This window comes from Galleria mellonella, unplaced genomic scaffold (assembly GCF_026898425.1).
Source record: "Galleria mellonella isolate WM207_F2 unplaced genomic scaffold, CSIRO_AGI_GalMel_v1 utg270, whole genome shotgun sequence".
Taxonomy (NCBI): domain Eukaryota; kingdom Metazoa; phylum Arthropoda; class Insecta; order Lepidoptera; family Pyralidae; genus Galleria; species Galleria mellonella.
Window position 1 is genome coordinate 1,712,542 of NW_026442062.1, and position 18,856 is coordinate 1,731,397.

Below are 18,856 nucleotides of genomic sequence, written 5' to 3' on the forward strand. Positions count from 1 at the left end.
AACCAGTAATATGGACTTCCGTAAAATGACATCTACTACGAGGGCTGCCTTTTAAGCTGTGTCGTTTGAAATAAATATAGATAATCTAATAGATTATTACCATTTATTGTTTTTCTAAGAATTCTCCGCGATATTTAATATACTTTTGCATGCGTTTCAACCAAAATGACCGGTAGTCAAAATGACCCTCAAAATGACTTTGCTTAATTTTGGAGAACGTAAAAAAAATTGTTTGAGTTTAAGTCAGGGCTGTAGAAGATCTAAAATTTCGATATTTTGGGTGCTCTGAAACATCTTTGTTTGGTGTGCAAACTTGCATTGTCATGGTGCAATATCATACGATGTCTTGAATTGATTTTTTCGAAATTCATTGATGACTTGTGGCAAACAAACAGTGGTATAACAGTCGGCGATAACCGTCTTGCGATTTTCTAGTACAATAGTGGCGACGTGACCACCCTTTGCCACAAACGAGGTAACCATTTTTCGAAGTGCTCCGTGAGCGTATGACTTTCAGTTTTGTCTCATCCTGGAAGACCTAGACAGTTGACTGCTGTTTAGAATCTGGATCGTATCCTCGATCGTACTGCTCTAGCAGTCTATGAGGAGGCCTATATTTAGCAGTGGTCAATTAAACAATAAAATTAAAAAAGCAAATAGAACAATATTGGAGGATTGTAGAGCTTCTGGTAATCATAATACTAGCAGTAAATTTTCGAGTGTACTCAGTTGCTCGTATACCAATGGTAGCGGAATTAAACAAAATAATTTTAAACAAAGAACCAGTTATAAGAGGCTACTTGGGTCCGTCATAGAATGGGCTACCCCTTCCTTTCTCATGGATATTTTAAGAGACAACTGTACTGTGATACTATATATCGGTGTGTCCGACTGTTCTTATCAGTGTTAAAAATAATAAAGGGTAATTTATTCAGGTCACAGCCTTATTAGACTCTAAAGCTATTGTCTCAGTAATAAAGGATTCAGCAAATTAAATTTGCTCGGAACATAATGGTTAAAAGATGGGCAGTAGCGTCTCTCTTATAACGTCAACAAAGCCAAACTGCGATTGCCAATCCGCCTGCCGAGCATGGCAACTACTGGTAAAACCCATCATTAGGTGGAGGCCTATGTTCAGCAGTGGACAGTTAATGCCTGATATGATGTTGACATGATGAACTTGTTATAAAAAAAGCAAACCTGATGTTTTTCAACCGACTTCAAAAAAAAGGAAGATAATCTCAATTCAGTTGTTCTTTTTTATGTATCATCATTCATCATTTCAGCCATTATCCGTCCACTGCTAGACATAAGCCTCCCCCATAGACCGCCATAAAGATAGGTCCTGAGCCACCTGCATCCATCATGCATTTTAGGTCGTCACTCCAGCTAGTGGGAGGTCATCCTACACTGCGTTTGCCCGTACGGGGTCGCCACTCAAAGATCTTTCTTCCCCTTTTCTGTTTTCTTTTTTTATATATACCTCAGTACTCCGTCATTTATAAACTGATTAAAAATAACTTTTTTATCTAAAAGGATGCATATCCTTTCTGCTTTCAGATTGGTCCTATAGAAATTTTATCAAAATCGGCTGAGTAGTTTAGTTTTTTAAATCAAATTAGCTGGTTTGGCCAATATTGATTTTTTTTGTGAAACAAAATCTACTTTAACTGCAGTAAGTATCTAACCTTAAAACCAGGCATAAACACTTAGGGATCGTAGGACCTTTGTCACAGTATTAACATAATGTCTACTCAGACATTCTGAGTCCTTTGCTGTCCTTCGCTTTACACGACAATGGACGTGTAATCAAACCTCTACATTGTTTTATGGCTTAAGCAGACTAGTTCCTAATATTATAAACAATAAAGTAGTAAAGTTATATTAACTTTGCCTTTGTTTGTCCAATAACCTTAGATTATATGGATAGAGTATACCCATACAAATGTTTTGGCAAAAACAGGTTAATTATTTGGCTATGTATGCGTGAATAGGGATACCATAATGAACATATATATTTAGTATATGGGTGAAATTATACTGTAAGTTCAAATAAAAAAATTAAAACGATAAAAAACCTTTTACGAATGTATTTGAAAGAGCATATTGATTTATTATAATGCCTACATTTATTGAGAACTTTGATTTGTATCTAAGTATATAGACATAAAATATGTTTTCATTTTTAAGTCATTAAAAATGCTTACTAAAATAGTGATTACATTATGTGTATTTATTAATTTGCAAACAATATGTATATAATTATTATATTACAATAGAGAAAAATATTTCCCCTTTCCTTCCCGTGGATGTCGTAAGAGTCGACTAGGGAATGGCGAGGGATTCTAAAGTTTAACTGCGGTTGCTAATCCATCTACCAAGCGTGGCAACTACTGGAAAAATTTCCTTTAAAGGAAAAGCTTATATTCAGCAGTGGGCAGTTAACGGCTGAAATAATAAAAGGAAAATAATTCGTAATTCAAATTTTAAAAAATTTACCTGATTAAGGAAAATTTAAATCCAGTTACTAGCAACACTGCAACAGAAATGCGTTTTGTTTTAATATAAAATAAAATGTCAGCCAAATGTCAAATTATCTGGCTAAATAATGACCTGTTTTTGATATTTGACAATAGCAGCAAGCGTTAAAAATGGGGTTAGATAGAGATCTATATAATCTAATCCCCTTATTCATGATATTGTCAAACCTATAAACCTACTTTAGCTATTGAACTGTTTTGTCTCTTTCTTTCGTGCTAAATTATCAGTTTGTATGGAAGTGACAAAATAATGTAATAGTTAAAATACGTTTGTAGGAAGGTTCTACTTTTTATGAATAAAAGCATATGGCTGTAGTTTATTAACCTATAGCCTGTTCCAGATTTGTAAACGTATGAAACTTTTTAATTAAGTTTAGTTCAAATAACAGATAAGCAAAAATATTTCTGAACATAATATACTCGTATTGAAAATGATGTTTTTTTTTTATAAAGGTTATAAAGTACTCCTTTTCTTCATTCATCTTTAATTTATCTGAAGATGCCTTGTTCAAAGGTAAACACGTATCGCAAAACATGCGTGGATGGAATGACAGTTCGAAATTGATAGCTAATATGGAAGGTTGTAGAACTTCTGATAATAATAATAGTAATCATTCTTCAAGTGTTACCAGTCGCACGCATGCTAATAGTAGCGGAATTAAACAAAATAATTCTAATTTGTTGATTGTAACTATTTTGTTTAATTCCGCTATTTGATTTGTTAACTAATGTCCACGCTGTCGTTTATGGCTTTAGCCGACGATTTTCTCTTTCCATCAGGTAGGCCGTCGTCTTATTGTACATCCTACTCGTATTATAGAGAAAATACATGTATTATTTTTCTAAATTTCATAATTATTCGAGCGGTTAAGGCAGAGGCAAACAAACAAACCCATATCATTTGTTTATACTGACAGAACAAAAACAAATTGAGGTCGTAACAAAATTAATGAGAACATATTTTATTGCAATTTATCCCTTGCTGGAAATGATTAAGGTTGTTTTTCCAATAAAATGAAACAAATATGGTCTATGTAAAATCCTATTTTAATGATGGTAACAATGTAATCTTTGTTTGTTACGAGAACAAACTGTTTAGTTGCAACGCAATAGCAAATTGAATAAGTTCCTTCTACGGAGTAGAAGTCCTTCTATTTTTGCTATTTCACAATCTCTCGTAGTGATGTGCCGAGTTGGCCTTTTTGATGTTCCATTATTTCGATATTCATTAAGAAAAGGATCAAAATTTGACTCGAGTCAGAGATTCCGACAACTATTTGAGTAGGTATTTATTTATTTATTCGAGTACTTCTTTAGAAACAATTAATATTTCTAACGTTTTCTGCAGATTATTTTTGTAAAAGTAATATACATTCAATTGTTTTACCCTTTTTCATTTAATAGCTAAGGAAACGCGGTTGCCAACCCACCTTCCAAGCGTGGCAACTACTGGCAAAACGCGCCAAGGTATAAGCCTATATTCAGCAGTAGAAAACGGCTAATATGATAATGTATTTAGGAAAAACAAATAAAATGATAAAACAAAAATAAAAAGCTTTAAAGTCGCGACTTAAAGGTAGGTAATATGTAGCAATATATGTATACTGTATTTACAATATTTGTATATTAATCTAGTAATATATGTATTAAATAATCGATTTTAGTATTCGTCCAACATAATAATATCGAGATAAAGAAAAATCTAAATTAATGTATACTCAAAAAATGATTATTTAGGGTAATCTTTACCTATTTTAATAAATTGCAATTTTTTTGTACTTTATACAAAATATAGTTGTTAACTTAAATACAGAAACTAAAGTAAGAACATATCAAAGGTATCTATAGATCAACTTAGATACTTTTGATGTGTAAATATCCGATTTAATTCAATTTATAGATACCATACTGATCTTATCCATGCCTAATCCAAACATTGTATATTCGATTGTATCGAATAAGTATTCGTCCTAACTCGGAACATCACTAGTCTCTTTAATTCGTAGTTAAATGAAAGTTTTATTGGACTTTTCCTTTTGCTGAAAGATTAAGAAGTTTTAATTAGGCTTTTAACGTTACACTGAAATGAAGAGGCTAATCCTGAATTCTTCTTTTATAAGACTTAAGATCCTCAGGACTAAAATCGTCACAGCTTATTCCATGGTATCTATATCTATAGTGCTGTTAATATCTATCGATAATTTTCCAATAGATTTAGTAGTTTCGGTAGGTTATTTACCATTTATCGGTAGGTTATTTTATTTATAACGTACATTATATATTTTTGGTGAGCTCTACAGATTTACCAATGCACTCACCAAAACTAAAAATATAATATTGTAATAACAAATAATTAATGTTAAAAATTAATGAAAAAAAAAATATATTATAAAATTTATTAATTATTAATACGAACAACCACTATTTTCAATATCGTATGTAGTAAGGACAATGAAAACGATATATTTATTAGTAGCAGTAGTTATATAAGAAAACCCATCGCAAATTATTCATTCCTTAATTTTAACGACGACTTTTGTTCTTTATACAACTTAGAATGGCAAACAAGCTGACGGCCCACCTGATGGAAAGTGGTAACCGTCGCCTATAGACATGAGCAGTACCATGGACATAACAGAGTATACTGTTTCGCGCATGATACCCCCCATGCGTTGCCATTCCTGAGGACTGAGTTTTTATTCCTCTGTACCTTGTATATTCACGCCATATCCCACCCTTCAAACCGAAACACACCTATTCAAACACAACTGCTTTACAGTTGAAACACGAATAGGACAGAGGTGCCCAAGCAAATGACTTTTGTACAAAGTCTTCCTATGGTAAAATTCCCTCTGGTAAAAAGTTATATTTCCATATTAATTGATTTTCTAGACTGTAAGTAATTGAATTTTCGTTAATTACAAATGTGGTAAGTGTGTGTGCTCCGGCACAAAATAGGCCGCCCCTACCTTTCACATAGGTGTCGTAAGAAGCGACTGAGGGAAGACGAGTGTTGAACAGCAGCGTCCCTCTTAAAACATCTCTAAAAGCCTAACTGTGGTTGCCAACCCGCTGTTATAGATTCTTGATTGGTAGGCATACACAAATATTTTTAAATATACACAATATTTGATCTTTAATATGAAGAATATCTCCTAATTCACTGTTCGGTTATATGCTGATTCGCGACGGTACGTGATCTCAAGCCGAGTGCAAGGGCGAGTTAACTAACCGCCCTCTAACTTAATAATAATGTAATCGCTTTATATCCGTGAGGTGTATAGGCATTCGATTAAGAATCGAATAATTAATCTATTGAAGTGCCGTTTGGGATTATACAATATCTGTAAACTTCCATCAAAAATAATAAATAAATTTTGCATTAAAACTTCAATTCCGAATAATTTGTTACCGCCCTGCGAAGCTCTGTACAGTGAAATATATATATATATATATATAATAAATTATGAACTCGCAACTACCTCACCGAGTAGATGGAGCACGTTAGTGGCCCCTGATCTACATGGAATGTCCTATTGCGTGGTAGGGCAAATATTCCGTCACGATTACAGTCACGCTTACTAAGTTTTGCATGTCTGTACATGCAGAACTTATAAGCTTCAAGACGGGCATATTGCATGTGAATATTTATTTTAATTTCTGATTTGCACTATTACGGCCCACTCATTACTTTGTATGCAACTGCGTTAGTTTGACTGTAAGAAATCTCTTTCAGAGATAAGTTCGCCTTTGCTACATTATATATATATATATATATATATATATATATATATATATATATATATATATATATATATATATATATATATATATATATATATATATATATATATATATATATATATATATATATATATATATTGTATTTTCTATTAAATCCCTTTATTTTACATTTTCATTAGTATTCTGTTTTATATTTTGTCATTATGTGTTTTTATAAGTTGAGTGCAAAAAGGGTTAAATAAATACATTTTGTTTTAAATTCATTAAACCCGTCTGATAGTAATACCAGAGGGAGATTTTGTACAAAAGTCGTTTGCTTGGATACCTCTTTTCCATTCGTTTTTCTACCGTGAATCAGTTGTGTTTGCATAGCTGTGATATCGATTTGAAGGGTAGGGTATGGCAGTGAATTTACAGAGTATAGAAAAATAACACGTAAGTCCTCAGGAATGGCAAGGCATGGGGGGTATCATGGGCGAAACAGTATACCATTTTCCATCAGGTGAGCCGCAGCTTGTTTACCATTCTAATTAGCATAAAAAAATAAACCTATGAACTTCTGCAATACCAGGAGTGTTACGTGCGCGTTGCGGGCTCTATGGAAATCTAAAAAACTTAATACTTTTTGAAGTACCGTAAAATGCAGTATCAAAGGAAAATCTTTTACTTCACATCTTGAGTGTTTTCGGGAGGAAACCGCTTTGAACTTATACAATACGCGATTTTTAAGGTTCGAAATTTCATTAGAGAGTTCCAAGTTTTATTATCGATTTTTTCTTCAACTTATGTTCGTACTTTCACTACCATTTTTTTTTTTCAATTTAAAATCGCAATTTGCCGATATTTTCTTCAATCTAGGTTCCGAGATTTTACCAAGAGACTACAGCATGGGGATCTTCAAAAGGGGAAAAAAGAGGTATCTTCAGGGATCTTGCAGGCGTTCATAAGCTACAGTAACCACTTACTATCAGGCGGGTCGTATGCTAGTTTGTCACCTGTGGTATAAAAAAAGGTTCGAAATTTCACTGCCGTTTGTTTTTCTTTACAATTTAAGTTAGAAATTTAACCACTGATTTTTTAAGTCAATTTGAGGGTACCAAATGTATTCGATTCGGTTGATAAAAAGTGAATAAACTATTACCTCAGATCAGGCATACGTTACAAGTAACCCTTGTTCAGTGAAACGTGATATGAAAGAATATTATGTAAACAGACAGATGTTGTGAAAGAACCCAAGAAAGATTGATGAAAGCCGATTTTTTAGCGACTATATGCCTAGCAAAAAAAAAAGATACATCGTATTTGAAAAATGACCGAAATGAAGGTTTTTTGTGAGTTACTTACTTCGATTTTATTTGGACGAAATTAGTTCTAAATTAATATATCATCATTATTATCCCATCAGCCCTTAACTGCCCACTGCTGAACATAAGCTTTCCTCTTGGAGGGTTTTGCCAGTAGTTGCCACGGTTGACAGGCAGATTGGCAATTGTAGTTAGGCTTTAGAGATATTTTAAGAGGTACGCTTTTTTTTTTATACATCTTAGAATGGCAAACAAGCTGACGGCCCACCTGATGGAAAGTGGTACCCGTCGCCTATAAACATGAGCAGTACCATGGACATAACAGAGTATACTGTTTCGCCCATGATACCTCCCATGCGTTGCCATTCCTGAGGAGTCAGGTGTTATTCCTCTGTACCCAGTAAATTCATGCCATATCCCACCCTTCAAACCGAAACACAGCCATGCAAACACAACTGCTTCACGGTTGAAACACGAATGGGACAGAGGTACCCAAGCAATCGACTTTTGTACAAAGTCTTCCTCTGGTAGACTTTGTTCCGGTAGACGCTGCTGCCTATCCCTCGCCCTCCTTTAGTCGTCTCTTGCGACATCCACAAGAAAGGAAGGGATGACCTATTCTATGCCGGGACCACATAGCAACCGGGACCACACGGTAAATTAATATATACAAAATAATAATTGACACTAGCATGGCAAACAAACTGACGGCTTGTCTAAAACATGTAGTAAACACTCACGCGATATAATGAGCCTCTGAATTCTCGCAATGTCAGTGATAATATTTGTGATTGTTTAATTAATTTCAAATTTTCAGCAAAACAATTATATTTCAATCAATTAACAATACCAGCTAGATAAAGGTTCGCGAGCTAAAATAGAATTTGTAATGCAGTATCGTCGAAGAAGACAATTAATAAGTACAAAAGGGTCTAACTAACCAATTAAAATGGCACGCGAAAGAGATTGTACAAGTCGTCTGCTATAGAAACACGAGTGAGACGGAGGTACACACCTCTCATGTAATTGTGTTCTACCCATTAGTTTTTTTTTTTAATACAATAAATTGTCATATGTGACACTAATTATATCCCTGTATTGAAGACACAATGTTAATTGTAACTTTATTACTAGCTTTTACCTGCGGCTTTGTCCGCGTGACTTGAATATGTTTATTGACCGGGATAAAAGGTAGCCTATATCTTTCTCCATCCCATATAATAAATGTATACCAAATTTCATAGTTATTGGTTAAGCCGTTTAGTATAAAGCAATAAACAAACAAATTAACTCACCTTCACATTCATAATATTAGAAAGGACTAGCGACCCTCCCGGGTTTTATTAAAAAAAAAACTTAATAATAATAATTTAGTTTTCTACAGTAGAAAGAATACATAAAATCGGTTAGGTGTTTTTATATTTAACCCATTACAAACAAAACTAAATCTTCCCTCATTGTATAATTTAGTAGACATTCGTTACATGGCAGTACAAAAAAGAGTGTTACATTTTTGGGATTTATATATGTAAGATTCTTTATTCCATCATAACTTCTAAATAGCTGAACAGATATATCTAAATATATTAAGTATTGTTAGAATTATACATCGTTCCCAGTAATACTGATTTTATTATATGACAATAGTAAACTTATTATAAATATATACAATTACAAAAAATAATCACAATGAGAAAACAATAGGTGACCTTATCGCTAAAAGCGATCTCTTCCAGGCAACCTTTGGATGGAGAGGAGTAATTATAAACAGTTTGATCGGAGGCACGATGAAAAATTCTGTTAGTAATTATACGAGTATAGTTCACTTTTATCGTGTTTTTTATTTTTCGGAGCAAAATGTATTTCTTTTAATGATAATTCCTATATATCCGTCACGCTTGTCTTCTGTTCGTGTGGGCGGAAACAATGGAACGCTTATAGTTTCGATTCATACAGAGATCTATCGCTTCCCCCACATTCATCAAACCATTCATGTATGCTCGCCGGATGTGGCTACTTTTGTATGCAACTGAGAATGGCAAACAAGCTGACGGCCCACCTGGTGGAAAGCAATAACCGTCGCTTTTTTTTTGATGGGTGAAAATGGTATGGTCACCCCGCCTGCGCTAACGGGATAGGCTGGCGGAGCACCAGTGAAGGGTGATAGATGAGAATGAAAACAGGCCAGTTAGCCCATCATGATGAATTCATCAGAAATTAACCGTGATAGTTTCCAGGGACAACCGCGAGGAGGTCGACCTGGTTGGGTATATTGCTAGCAATGGGATTCTCAGTCTCCATTACTAACAATCCGTTTCCCCCCAATAACCGTCGCTTAGAGACATGAATATAACAGAGTATACTTGATACTTTTCATGCATTGCCATTCGTGAGAACTAAGGTATTACGATTATGTATCCTGTAACTTCATTACCATAATCCACAAATGCTTTTTTTTTTATTTAATTAGCATCCATAAATACATTAAACAAAAAACTGGATTTTTAGTACCACTTAAACCTCTTGGGCTTGTATGTGATACTTTACGGCTGAAACACAAATGGGACAGAGGTACCCAAGCAGACGACTTTTTTACGTTTCTCAGTTACTAGTTTTACAGACACAGAGATAATTCACTCTGTAGATAGATAGATAATTTATTTACATTACTTACAGCACACAAATTACAATAAAAACATACACATAATACACAGTAAAAGAGATAAAAGAATGAAAATAAAAATTATAAATTGTAATAAATTATAAATTGTAAAATTACTTTAATCTATTAACAATAGCCAATACGAGTAGATAAAGCCTCGCGTATTTTAAATAGAATTTAAATATAACATTTGTAAATAGCAAGTTAAGAATTAAATTAAATCTAGGATTAATATGGTGCATCTAACACGAAAATCTCTAATCCTTACTACTATATTATAGAACAAAAGAGAATAGAATAGAAATAATCTCTTTTCAAATTGTCTTGGGAGTTTTAATACTGGCTGTTAAATACTAAAGTATTTTTTTTTTTAGGAATATGTACTTGTATTGTATTTAAATTTGTTTTGTTAGTATTTTATAAAAAGTGTCTTGTGTTTTTTTTTTAACTAAAATTATAAAAATAATGAAGTCATCTGAGAATTTCCAAATAAATTCATGTTCAAAAGAAAACTTCATGCTCACCTTGTGAACTCAATACAACAATAGTAGTTAATAATCATCTTTTATATTTTATTTATTTATACATATATATTATACATATATATATATATATATATATATATATATATATATATATATATATATATATATATATATATATATATATATATATATATATATATATGCATATTTCTTCATATTTATGTATGTATTATTTATTTTGTATAGGTATACATTATTAGTTGTTTTATCTGTTCCCGTGCCAATAACGAAGTACCGCGTTCGTGATTTCTTGTACATTTTACCAGAGGGAGACTTTGTACAAAGGTCGATTGCTTGGGTACCTCTGTCCCATTCGTGTTTCAACCGTAAAACAGTAGTGTTTGCATGGTTGTGTTTCGGTTTGAAGGATGGGATATAGCGTGAATTTACTGGGTACGGAGGAATAACACCTGAGTCTTCAGGAATGGTAACGCATGGGGGGTATCATGGGCGAAACAGTATACTCTGTTATGTCCATGTTACTGATCATGTCTATAGGCGACGGCTACCACTTTCCACCAGGTGGGCCGTCAGCTTGTTTGCCATTCTAAGTTGTATAAAAATAAAACATCTCAAAGATTGACTGGTAGGGAATGCTACTAACATTAAGTCCGCCTTTTGAACCTTATTTTATTTTGGTCAATAAAGTTATTTAAGTAAATAAATAAATACATTGAATAGTTAATATATGGAAATATCTTTATTTAAGTAACAATATCTATATTTTGGTTTAATAACGAATATGTCAAAAATCTGTTATCCAATATTAGTTTTTTTGCTAACAGACTTTTAATGTATATTGAAAAATAGATATCTGATCAATATGGGCAACGTTCAAATGGCTAATGACCTTTTTTGGCTATCAATATTCTTATGACCAATGAATAAATATCTGATCAATATCTTTTTATTATCCATGCCTAAAATACATATATGTTTTACTACTGAATTCTGCTGTTTATATCAAATACACTTGTTTAAATTTTTTTTTAAGAATCAACTGCTAGGTTGGAGATGTTTTTATCTATTAAAAAGAACTCGCAAGAAACTCAAAAGTTTAACTTTTTAATACTTGTACGTTTATGTACAAAATAATTTTATATTTGTATGGGTACTGTGTCTGTAATTAGTTTTGACTTCTATTTATATATATTATTCATTGTGAAATAAACAAATATGAGCAGACCAGTCTTCAAAAGCAGCACCTGTTCACAATTTCAGCCATACAGATTACAGATTACAGCCCTAATTTAATTCAGTTATTTTAGACAGATTTCTTCTCTAGAAATCTGTCTGATTCTAGAATAAGGGCATACGGGTATAAGACCCCGGCCTCCCGAGCTGCTGCAGTGTCCCAGTCTTTTTGGCAACTGCAGTGTCCCCCCCTCCTTTTCCATATAAGTCTCTTATTCCACTTATTTATTAATTTCCTTTTCGCATTTCAAACGTTCCCTTCCTTTATCCCTCAATCTTTTCCCCGATACCGTAGGTGGCGAAAACCACTACCAAATGCATTCCCAAAGAGGGTTGACGTCAGGCAGGCGGCCGGTCGTAAAACTAAGCTAAATCTTTTTGTAATATTGATAAAAAATATATTACACCGACCCCATATATTAATGGAGATAAATGTAAGAAGAAAAAGAAAGAATGTAATCGCTCATCAATGCGTTTTATACGTTTTACAATCAATACAGTAACATTATTATAGATTATTTAAAATAGAACTCAACAAAAAAGTAATTAAGCTTTGATGAAATTATCACAGAAACTCTCTCCAATTGAATTTCGTGACAAATCCGAACATTCAATCAATTTGTCTGTTTATAATTTGTACTGTTATTGGACATCTGCGGATTGTTTTAGAGTCGTGTCAATTATTCGTTTGTTTAAATTTTAAATATACTTACATTAGTATGTTTAAAAATTAATATTAATTATAAGTATATTAATTAATATAATTAATTAATATTTAATATTAATTATAAGTGTAAAAGTGAGTTTGTTTGTTACTTTATAAAACCTTAATGACTATCACTATGAAATTTGGTATACACGCATTATACGGGATGGAAAGAGATAGGCGGCTCACTCCCGGGAAAGTTGCAGAAAGCGGTGCTCTTAGATTCTGTCCGCATTGTACGCCGGCTTCTCTCCCTGGGGCCCTGAATCCAGGCCGACTGTGCTTCTGCCGGGGGTTAGTTTTCCATCTCCTCTCCTTAATAGGGGAGATGTGATTTTTATAAGAATTTAAAAAATAATAATAATAAAGTTTATTTTCTTCACAATACCAGTATTGCATCCATTATATTCTAATATATTTATTTTTTAATGACATATTATAATTCAGACACCAGTTCATCACAATATATATATATTGTGATGAACTGGTGTCTGAAGTAGGATAAACCAGATATGTTTAAAATGTTTCTAATATATTCAAATCACCTTTTTTAAAATAGACAAGCATTTTTAAATCGTAATTTTTTTTATGTATGCAGGGTTCGGACAGTTGTTACATGTTGAGACGAACCTACAAAAAAATCAACAGTTACTCTTTTAAATCTCTGTTTACATATACATATAGTATATATATATATATATATATATATATATATATATATATATATATATATATATATTAATTAAAATGTATTATATCTGAAATTAAATGGTCATTGGAAAGCCCGTGCATGATCGACTAACAATCACGTTTGTCATTCAAGTAATCGTTTAATGTGTATTAGGATTTATCCAATAAATGTTTCTTTCATAACAGTTTTAAATTTATTAAAAGGTTTTTCCAAAATATTCTTCGGAATCTTATTATAAGATTTAAGGCCTATTCCTATAAAATACTTATTAACCGAGTTTCTTGCGAACTTTTCTCAAAAGATAATAACTTTTTGAACCCTGAACTAGATTAAAAAAAAAAATACGAATTAAAATGCTTGTAAACAGTTCTATTTAAATTAAATTTATAAAATAATAATTTGAATTTGTTTATAAATAGAAATATTTCTGGAAAATATTATTTTAGGAGTGTGTCGGATTTTCCTAAACACATTTTCTAAGGTCAAGTATTTCTTTCTATTAATATAGAAAACATGAAAGTTTATAATAATGTTTGCATACATTTAATATACAAACAAACCATAAACTGGATTGAAATACATAACATCTAATTTGCATACTGAAACTGCGTAGAGATGTTGCATCTCTGTACATCTTCTACCGAATTAATCATGGGGAGTGCTCTGAAGAATTGTTCGGATTGATACCTGCTGCTGATTTTCATCATCGTACAACCCGCCATAAACTAAAATTTCATCCCAACCATCTGGACGAGTGGCGGTCCTCCACCATGCGTTTTTCAAGGCACTTTCTTCCACGCACAACCACTCTTTGGAATCAAATTCCAGCAGCAGTATTTCCGAACCGATACAACAACATAACCTTCAAGAAAAGAGCATATTCCTTTTTAAAAGGCCGGCAGCACACCTGCAATGCCATTGGTGTTGTGGGTGACCATGGGCGGCGGTAGTCACTTACCATCAAGTGAGCCGCATGCCCTGTGTTGTAAAAAAGAATTTCTACTACAACATAATTTATACTAATTCCAATGAGCAAATCAGCTACTTCTAAACAATTACTTCGATAAGTATACTTTTAAACATACGAGATACCTAAACAGATTTAAACTCGTCCATTTGTTTTTCTAAGGAAGGAAGGTCTGTTACCTTATGGCGTTAAACATCTTAATCATTCACTGTAATATTTGCTATAACCTTCAAAAAAAGAGCATATTCCTTTTTAAAAGGCCGGCAGCGCACCTGCAATGCCTTTGGTATGGAAGAAAGATTGTTAGTAATGAGGTCAATAGCTCTCTATTACTAGCAATACAACCTAACCTATTAGGTCGACCTGCACGTGGTTCCCCCTGGATACCACTATGGTGGAAACTGCGTGGAAACGCACGCAGTGGAAATCAATTGGTCACTATGGGCCAACTCACCTACCTTGATCCTCACCTGTACATATTTATATATATCATTAAAGCTAGTACGTAAAGAATTTACCCGAATAAGTTTAACTGCAACTAAGAATAAATATTTTTTTACTAACACCTCTTTTATTGATATCTTTCTATCGAGTCTATAAGAAATCAAAGTGCATAGCATATTTTCATTACTTATACATACCATATATATTTTTAGTTTTTTTATACAACTTAGAATGGCAAACAAGCTGACGGCCCACCTGATGGAAAGTGGCAACCGTCGCCCATAGACATGAGCAGCACCATGGACATAACAGAGTACCACTTCGCCCATAATATCCCCCATGCGTTGCCATTCCTAAGGACTCAGGTGCTATTCCTCCGTACCCAGTAAATTCACGCCATATTTCACCTTTCAAACCGAAACACAGCCATGCAAACACAGCTGCTTCACGGTTAAAACACGAGTGGGACAGAGGTGCCCAAACAAATAACTTTTGTACAAAGTCTCCCTCTGATAAATAGTTATGTATTAACTGTGAAATTTGCATGCAGAGTCTCCTCAGTTTTCTGTCTATTTTCTTAATAATTAGTTCTAAACTTGTGCAATTATCTATCCCTCTGCTAAGTTTGTAATTTATTCTTCAATTAAAGCTATTAACATTTATTACCATAATTCATTAGAAGTATTTAATTTGTTCAACAATTAAAGAACTTTATTTGACGCTACACACAACTAAATGGTGTACAAACACACACACGTACACTGAAATTGCGATTGGTGATTCGTTACTGACATTTAAGTAACTAATATAGTGTTACTAGCTGACTCGGCAAACGTTGTTTTACCATATACATTATTTGGAGAACTATACATGAAAATTTATCGTACTACAATTATTATATTCGATCGCCATCTTGCAAACATATTGCGGATTATAAAAATTGCGATTAAAAAACAGGAGTTGATTGTAAAAGCGTGAAAATTTGAAGTGGTGTATATTTTTCAATGCTAAATCATAGTAAAGTAAAAATAAAAAAAAAATCTCGAAAAAATAAAACATTTAGGGGTGGGTCACTCTTATCATTGAGGGGTATGAAAAATAGATGTTGGCTGATTCTCAGACATACCCTATATGCACACAAAATTTCATAAAAATCGGTAAAGCCGTTTCTGAGGAGTCTGGTAACAAACACCGTGACACGAGAATTTTATATATAAGATAGAATCACATATTTAGCCACATTGTTTTAATGGCATGCAAAATGGAAAAGTCTTATTTACTTGTGTACATTTCAGATATTTTCAGACCTTATACTAACAATATTTATTGTAATGCCAATAAAATAATCAAAAATCAAAATCATTTTGATACAAGTTCTTTTATGGAATAAAAACATTTCTCCTGAAGCCAACGTTTTTAATTGACTATCGTTTTAGTGTCATTGATTTTTACTTATATCTACTTAAAAATGCCAAAGAAATCTTTGTCGTGTTGATGTCATTCACCCTTGTCTCTTAAAAAACTGTATCTCCTCCAAAAATTATCCAATTTTAATAATTTTTCTACAGCGAGCTAAACAGCTACTGATTTCACGTGGTACTTTTAGTTACAATGTGAACGAGCGCAATGGCGCTCATCAGCGCTCAAACGGTTAAAATGATTTAGTGGTAGTTCCCGTATATATTTTGAAATTTTATTATATAACTTTATTGTCACCACTTTTTGGTCATCACATTACCACATTATTATAACTTTATGGTTACCACTTCCTTTCCCGTGGGTGTCGTAAGAGGTAACTAATCGAGGACGAAGGACGTACAGCAGCGTCCGTCTTAAAACATCTATAAAGCCTAACTGCGGTTTCCAATCCACCTGCTAAATGTAGCAACTACTGGCAAAACCCCCCAAGGGGGAGGCTTATGTTTAGCAGTGGACAGTTAAGGGCTAATAATAATAATAATTAGAATTAGAATTATTAAATGAATGTTCCAACTATTATTGTAACTATAGTTGTCTTTGTTACAGATCACCATAACTATGGAGGACTCAAACCTGACAAACATATTCAACATATCATCGCTGCGTATCCGCGAAGTGAGCACGACTACGGCGGCGGTGATCGTCCGCAACGCAACAGCGAACAATGCGTACGAGTGGCGGTTCATTCTGCCACCATACTTCCTGATATTCATGCTGTCCATATCGGGAAATTGCATGGTGATCGCCACACTGACAAGTAACAGACGAATGAGGACCGTCACCAATGTGTATTTACTTAATTTAGTAAGTGCTTACAATTAGGGTTCGGGAATACAGTAAAAGCTCCTTATTCACGCTTCCTTTATTCGCGGTTTAAAAAATTGCGACCCAATTCCTATATTCGCGTCTAGAGATTTCTTTATTCACGGAACTAATCGGTGCATATTAATAAAAAGGATTTGATGTCCTTTGTAAACGAGTAATAAAAATGTAAAACAGGCTTTATTACAACCACGCCTAAAGTATGTTGTCAAATGTTATTACCGCTGTATAAGCGGTTCGGTTTTACATATTCACGGTTTCTGTATTTCGCGAATATAGAAATATATTTACGGAACGTACACCTCGCGAATAAAGAACTTTTACTGTATAGCAATGTCCACGGTTCGTGTTGTAAAACAACGCTGTGTCGTCTCAAGCAGCTGCAGCAATATGCTGAGCAGTCATGTACGCATTTGTATATAACTGTGGATTTACACTTAAAATAAATTCCAATAGATCAATATTGGAATTGTGATGTTGACGCACCCTTGAATTGCGACACTAGCAACTAAATAGTTTCATATTGTTCTAATAGATACATATTAGTGTAATTTGCTAATACAAACTATTGGTAATTGATCCTAATTCTAACCTAATCTCTTGTCATTAGCAATAGATTGCATTGATATCGATAATAAATTCAAGAGTACACCTGCTGTTTATTTTATATATATATATATAGTATCGTATATATATAAATATATATATATAGTGTCCCTGACACTACAGCATAATACTGAATACGGACCATATTCGACCTCAGGTATTGCGACGCACGCACTTTTTTTCTTTTTTGTTTTATATTCTTTATTTATATATAAATATTTTGTGTGTAGTTTCGTTATTATATAATAATTAATATTAATATTTTTTATGCCATAAATAAAGTTTCTTCCTTTCTTTTATTTTTTTATTTTTTTTATTTATTTATTATATATATCAGTAAGTTGACAAAGTATATTTATTAAAACTGGTATAAGTGTTCATTAAAACTATTTGTTTTTTCTTGAAAAAAATTTTATTTTAACAAAAACTAAACAATAAATAAAATCAAATTTTCTAAAAAAATTACAACTCCTGTACTCGTATATAGTATAAAGTATATACATACCCATTATTATGTAGTGCTGTTGACTAGGGATGAGTAATATGTAGAAATATCTATATATTTTAGTTACAATATCTATAATCTGGTCCAATAACGAATATGTTAAAAATCTGGTGTCAAAAAAATAATATTAAATAACAGAGTTAACATATTAGAAAATAAATCTCCGACAAATATGGACGATATCGAAATGGGTGATAACCTTTTTTCTGCCATATATACTCGTAGGTATCGGAGAGGAACCCAATATATAAATATCAGATCGGTATCCATATTAGCCACGCCTACTGTTGACACAGATACAGGTTGTTTTATGATTTATATTTATATAACATTCCTTATCGTAAAATTATTATAAGAAAATATGTAAGAGTATTACAGGAAAAGATCTTATTACCAAGGATTATTATCATTTCATATTTCCTTTCAGGCAATATCAGATTTTCTTCTCGGAGTTTTCTGCCTTCCATTCACATTGGTCGGACAAATATACAGAAGATTCCTGTTTGGTGCTTTGATGTGCAAGTTAATACCATTTTTACAAGGTAAATATTATTCTTTATTGAATTCTAATAAAACTAAATGTAAAGACATTAAATTATTTAAGAATTATTTTTATTATTTTAATGGAAGAACAAGTTAATGTTTTT

At 32.7% G+C, this 18,856-nt stretch overlaps 1 protein-coding gene across 1 annotated transcript in view; it reads left to right on the forward strand.

The window, feature by feature from the left end:
- Positions 1 to 18,856, forward strand: part of LOC113509136 (cholecystokinin receptor-like) — an 87,367-nt gene that overhangs the window by 12,359 nt on the left and 56,152 nt on the right. Inside the window, exons 2-3 of the mRNA XM_026892438.3 lie at positions 16,823 to 17,080; positions 18,637 to 18,751. Of these exons, the coding sequence (XP_026748239.1) occupies positions 16,835 to 17,080; positions 18,637 to 18,751 (361 nt within the window). The 5' untranslated portion in view covers positions 16,823 to 16,834. The remainder of the gene's footprint in view (positions 1 to 16,822; positions 17,081 to 18,636; positions 18,752 to 18,856) is intronic.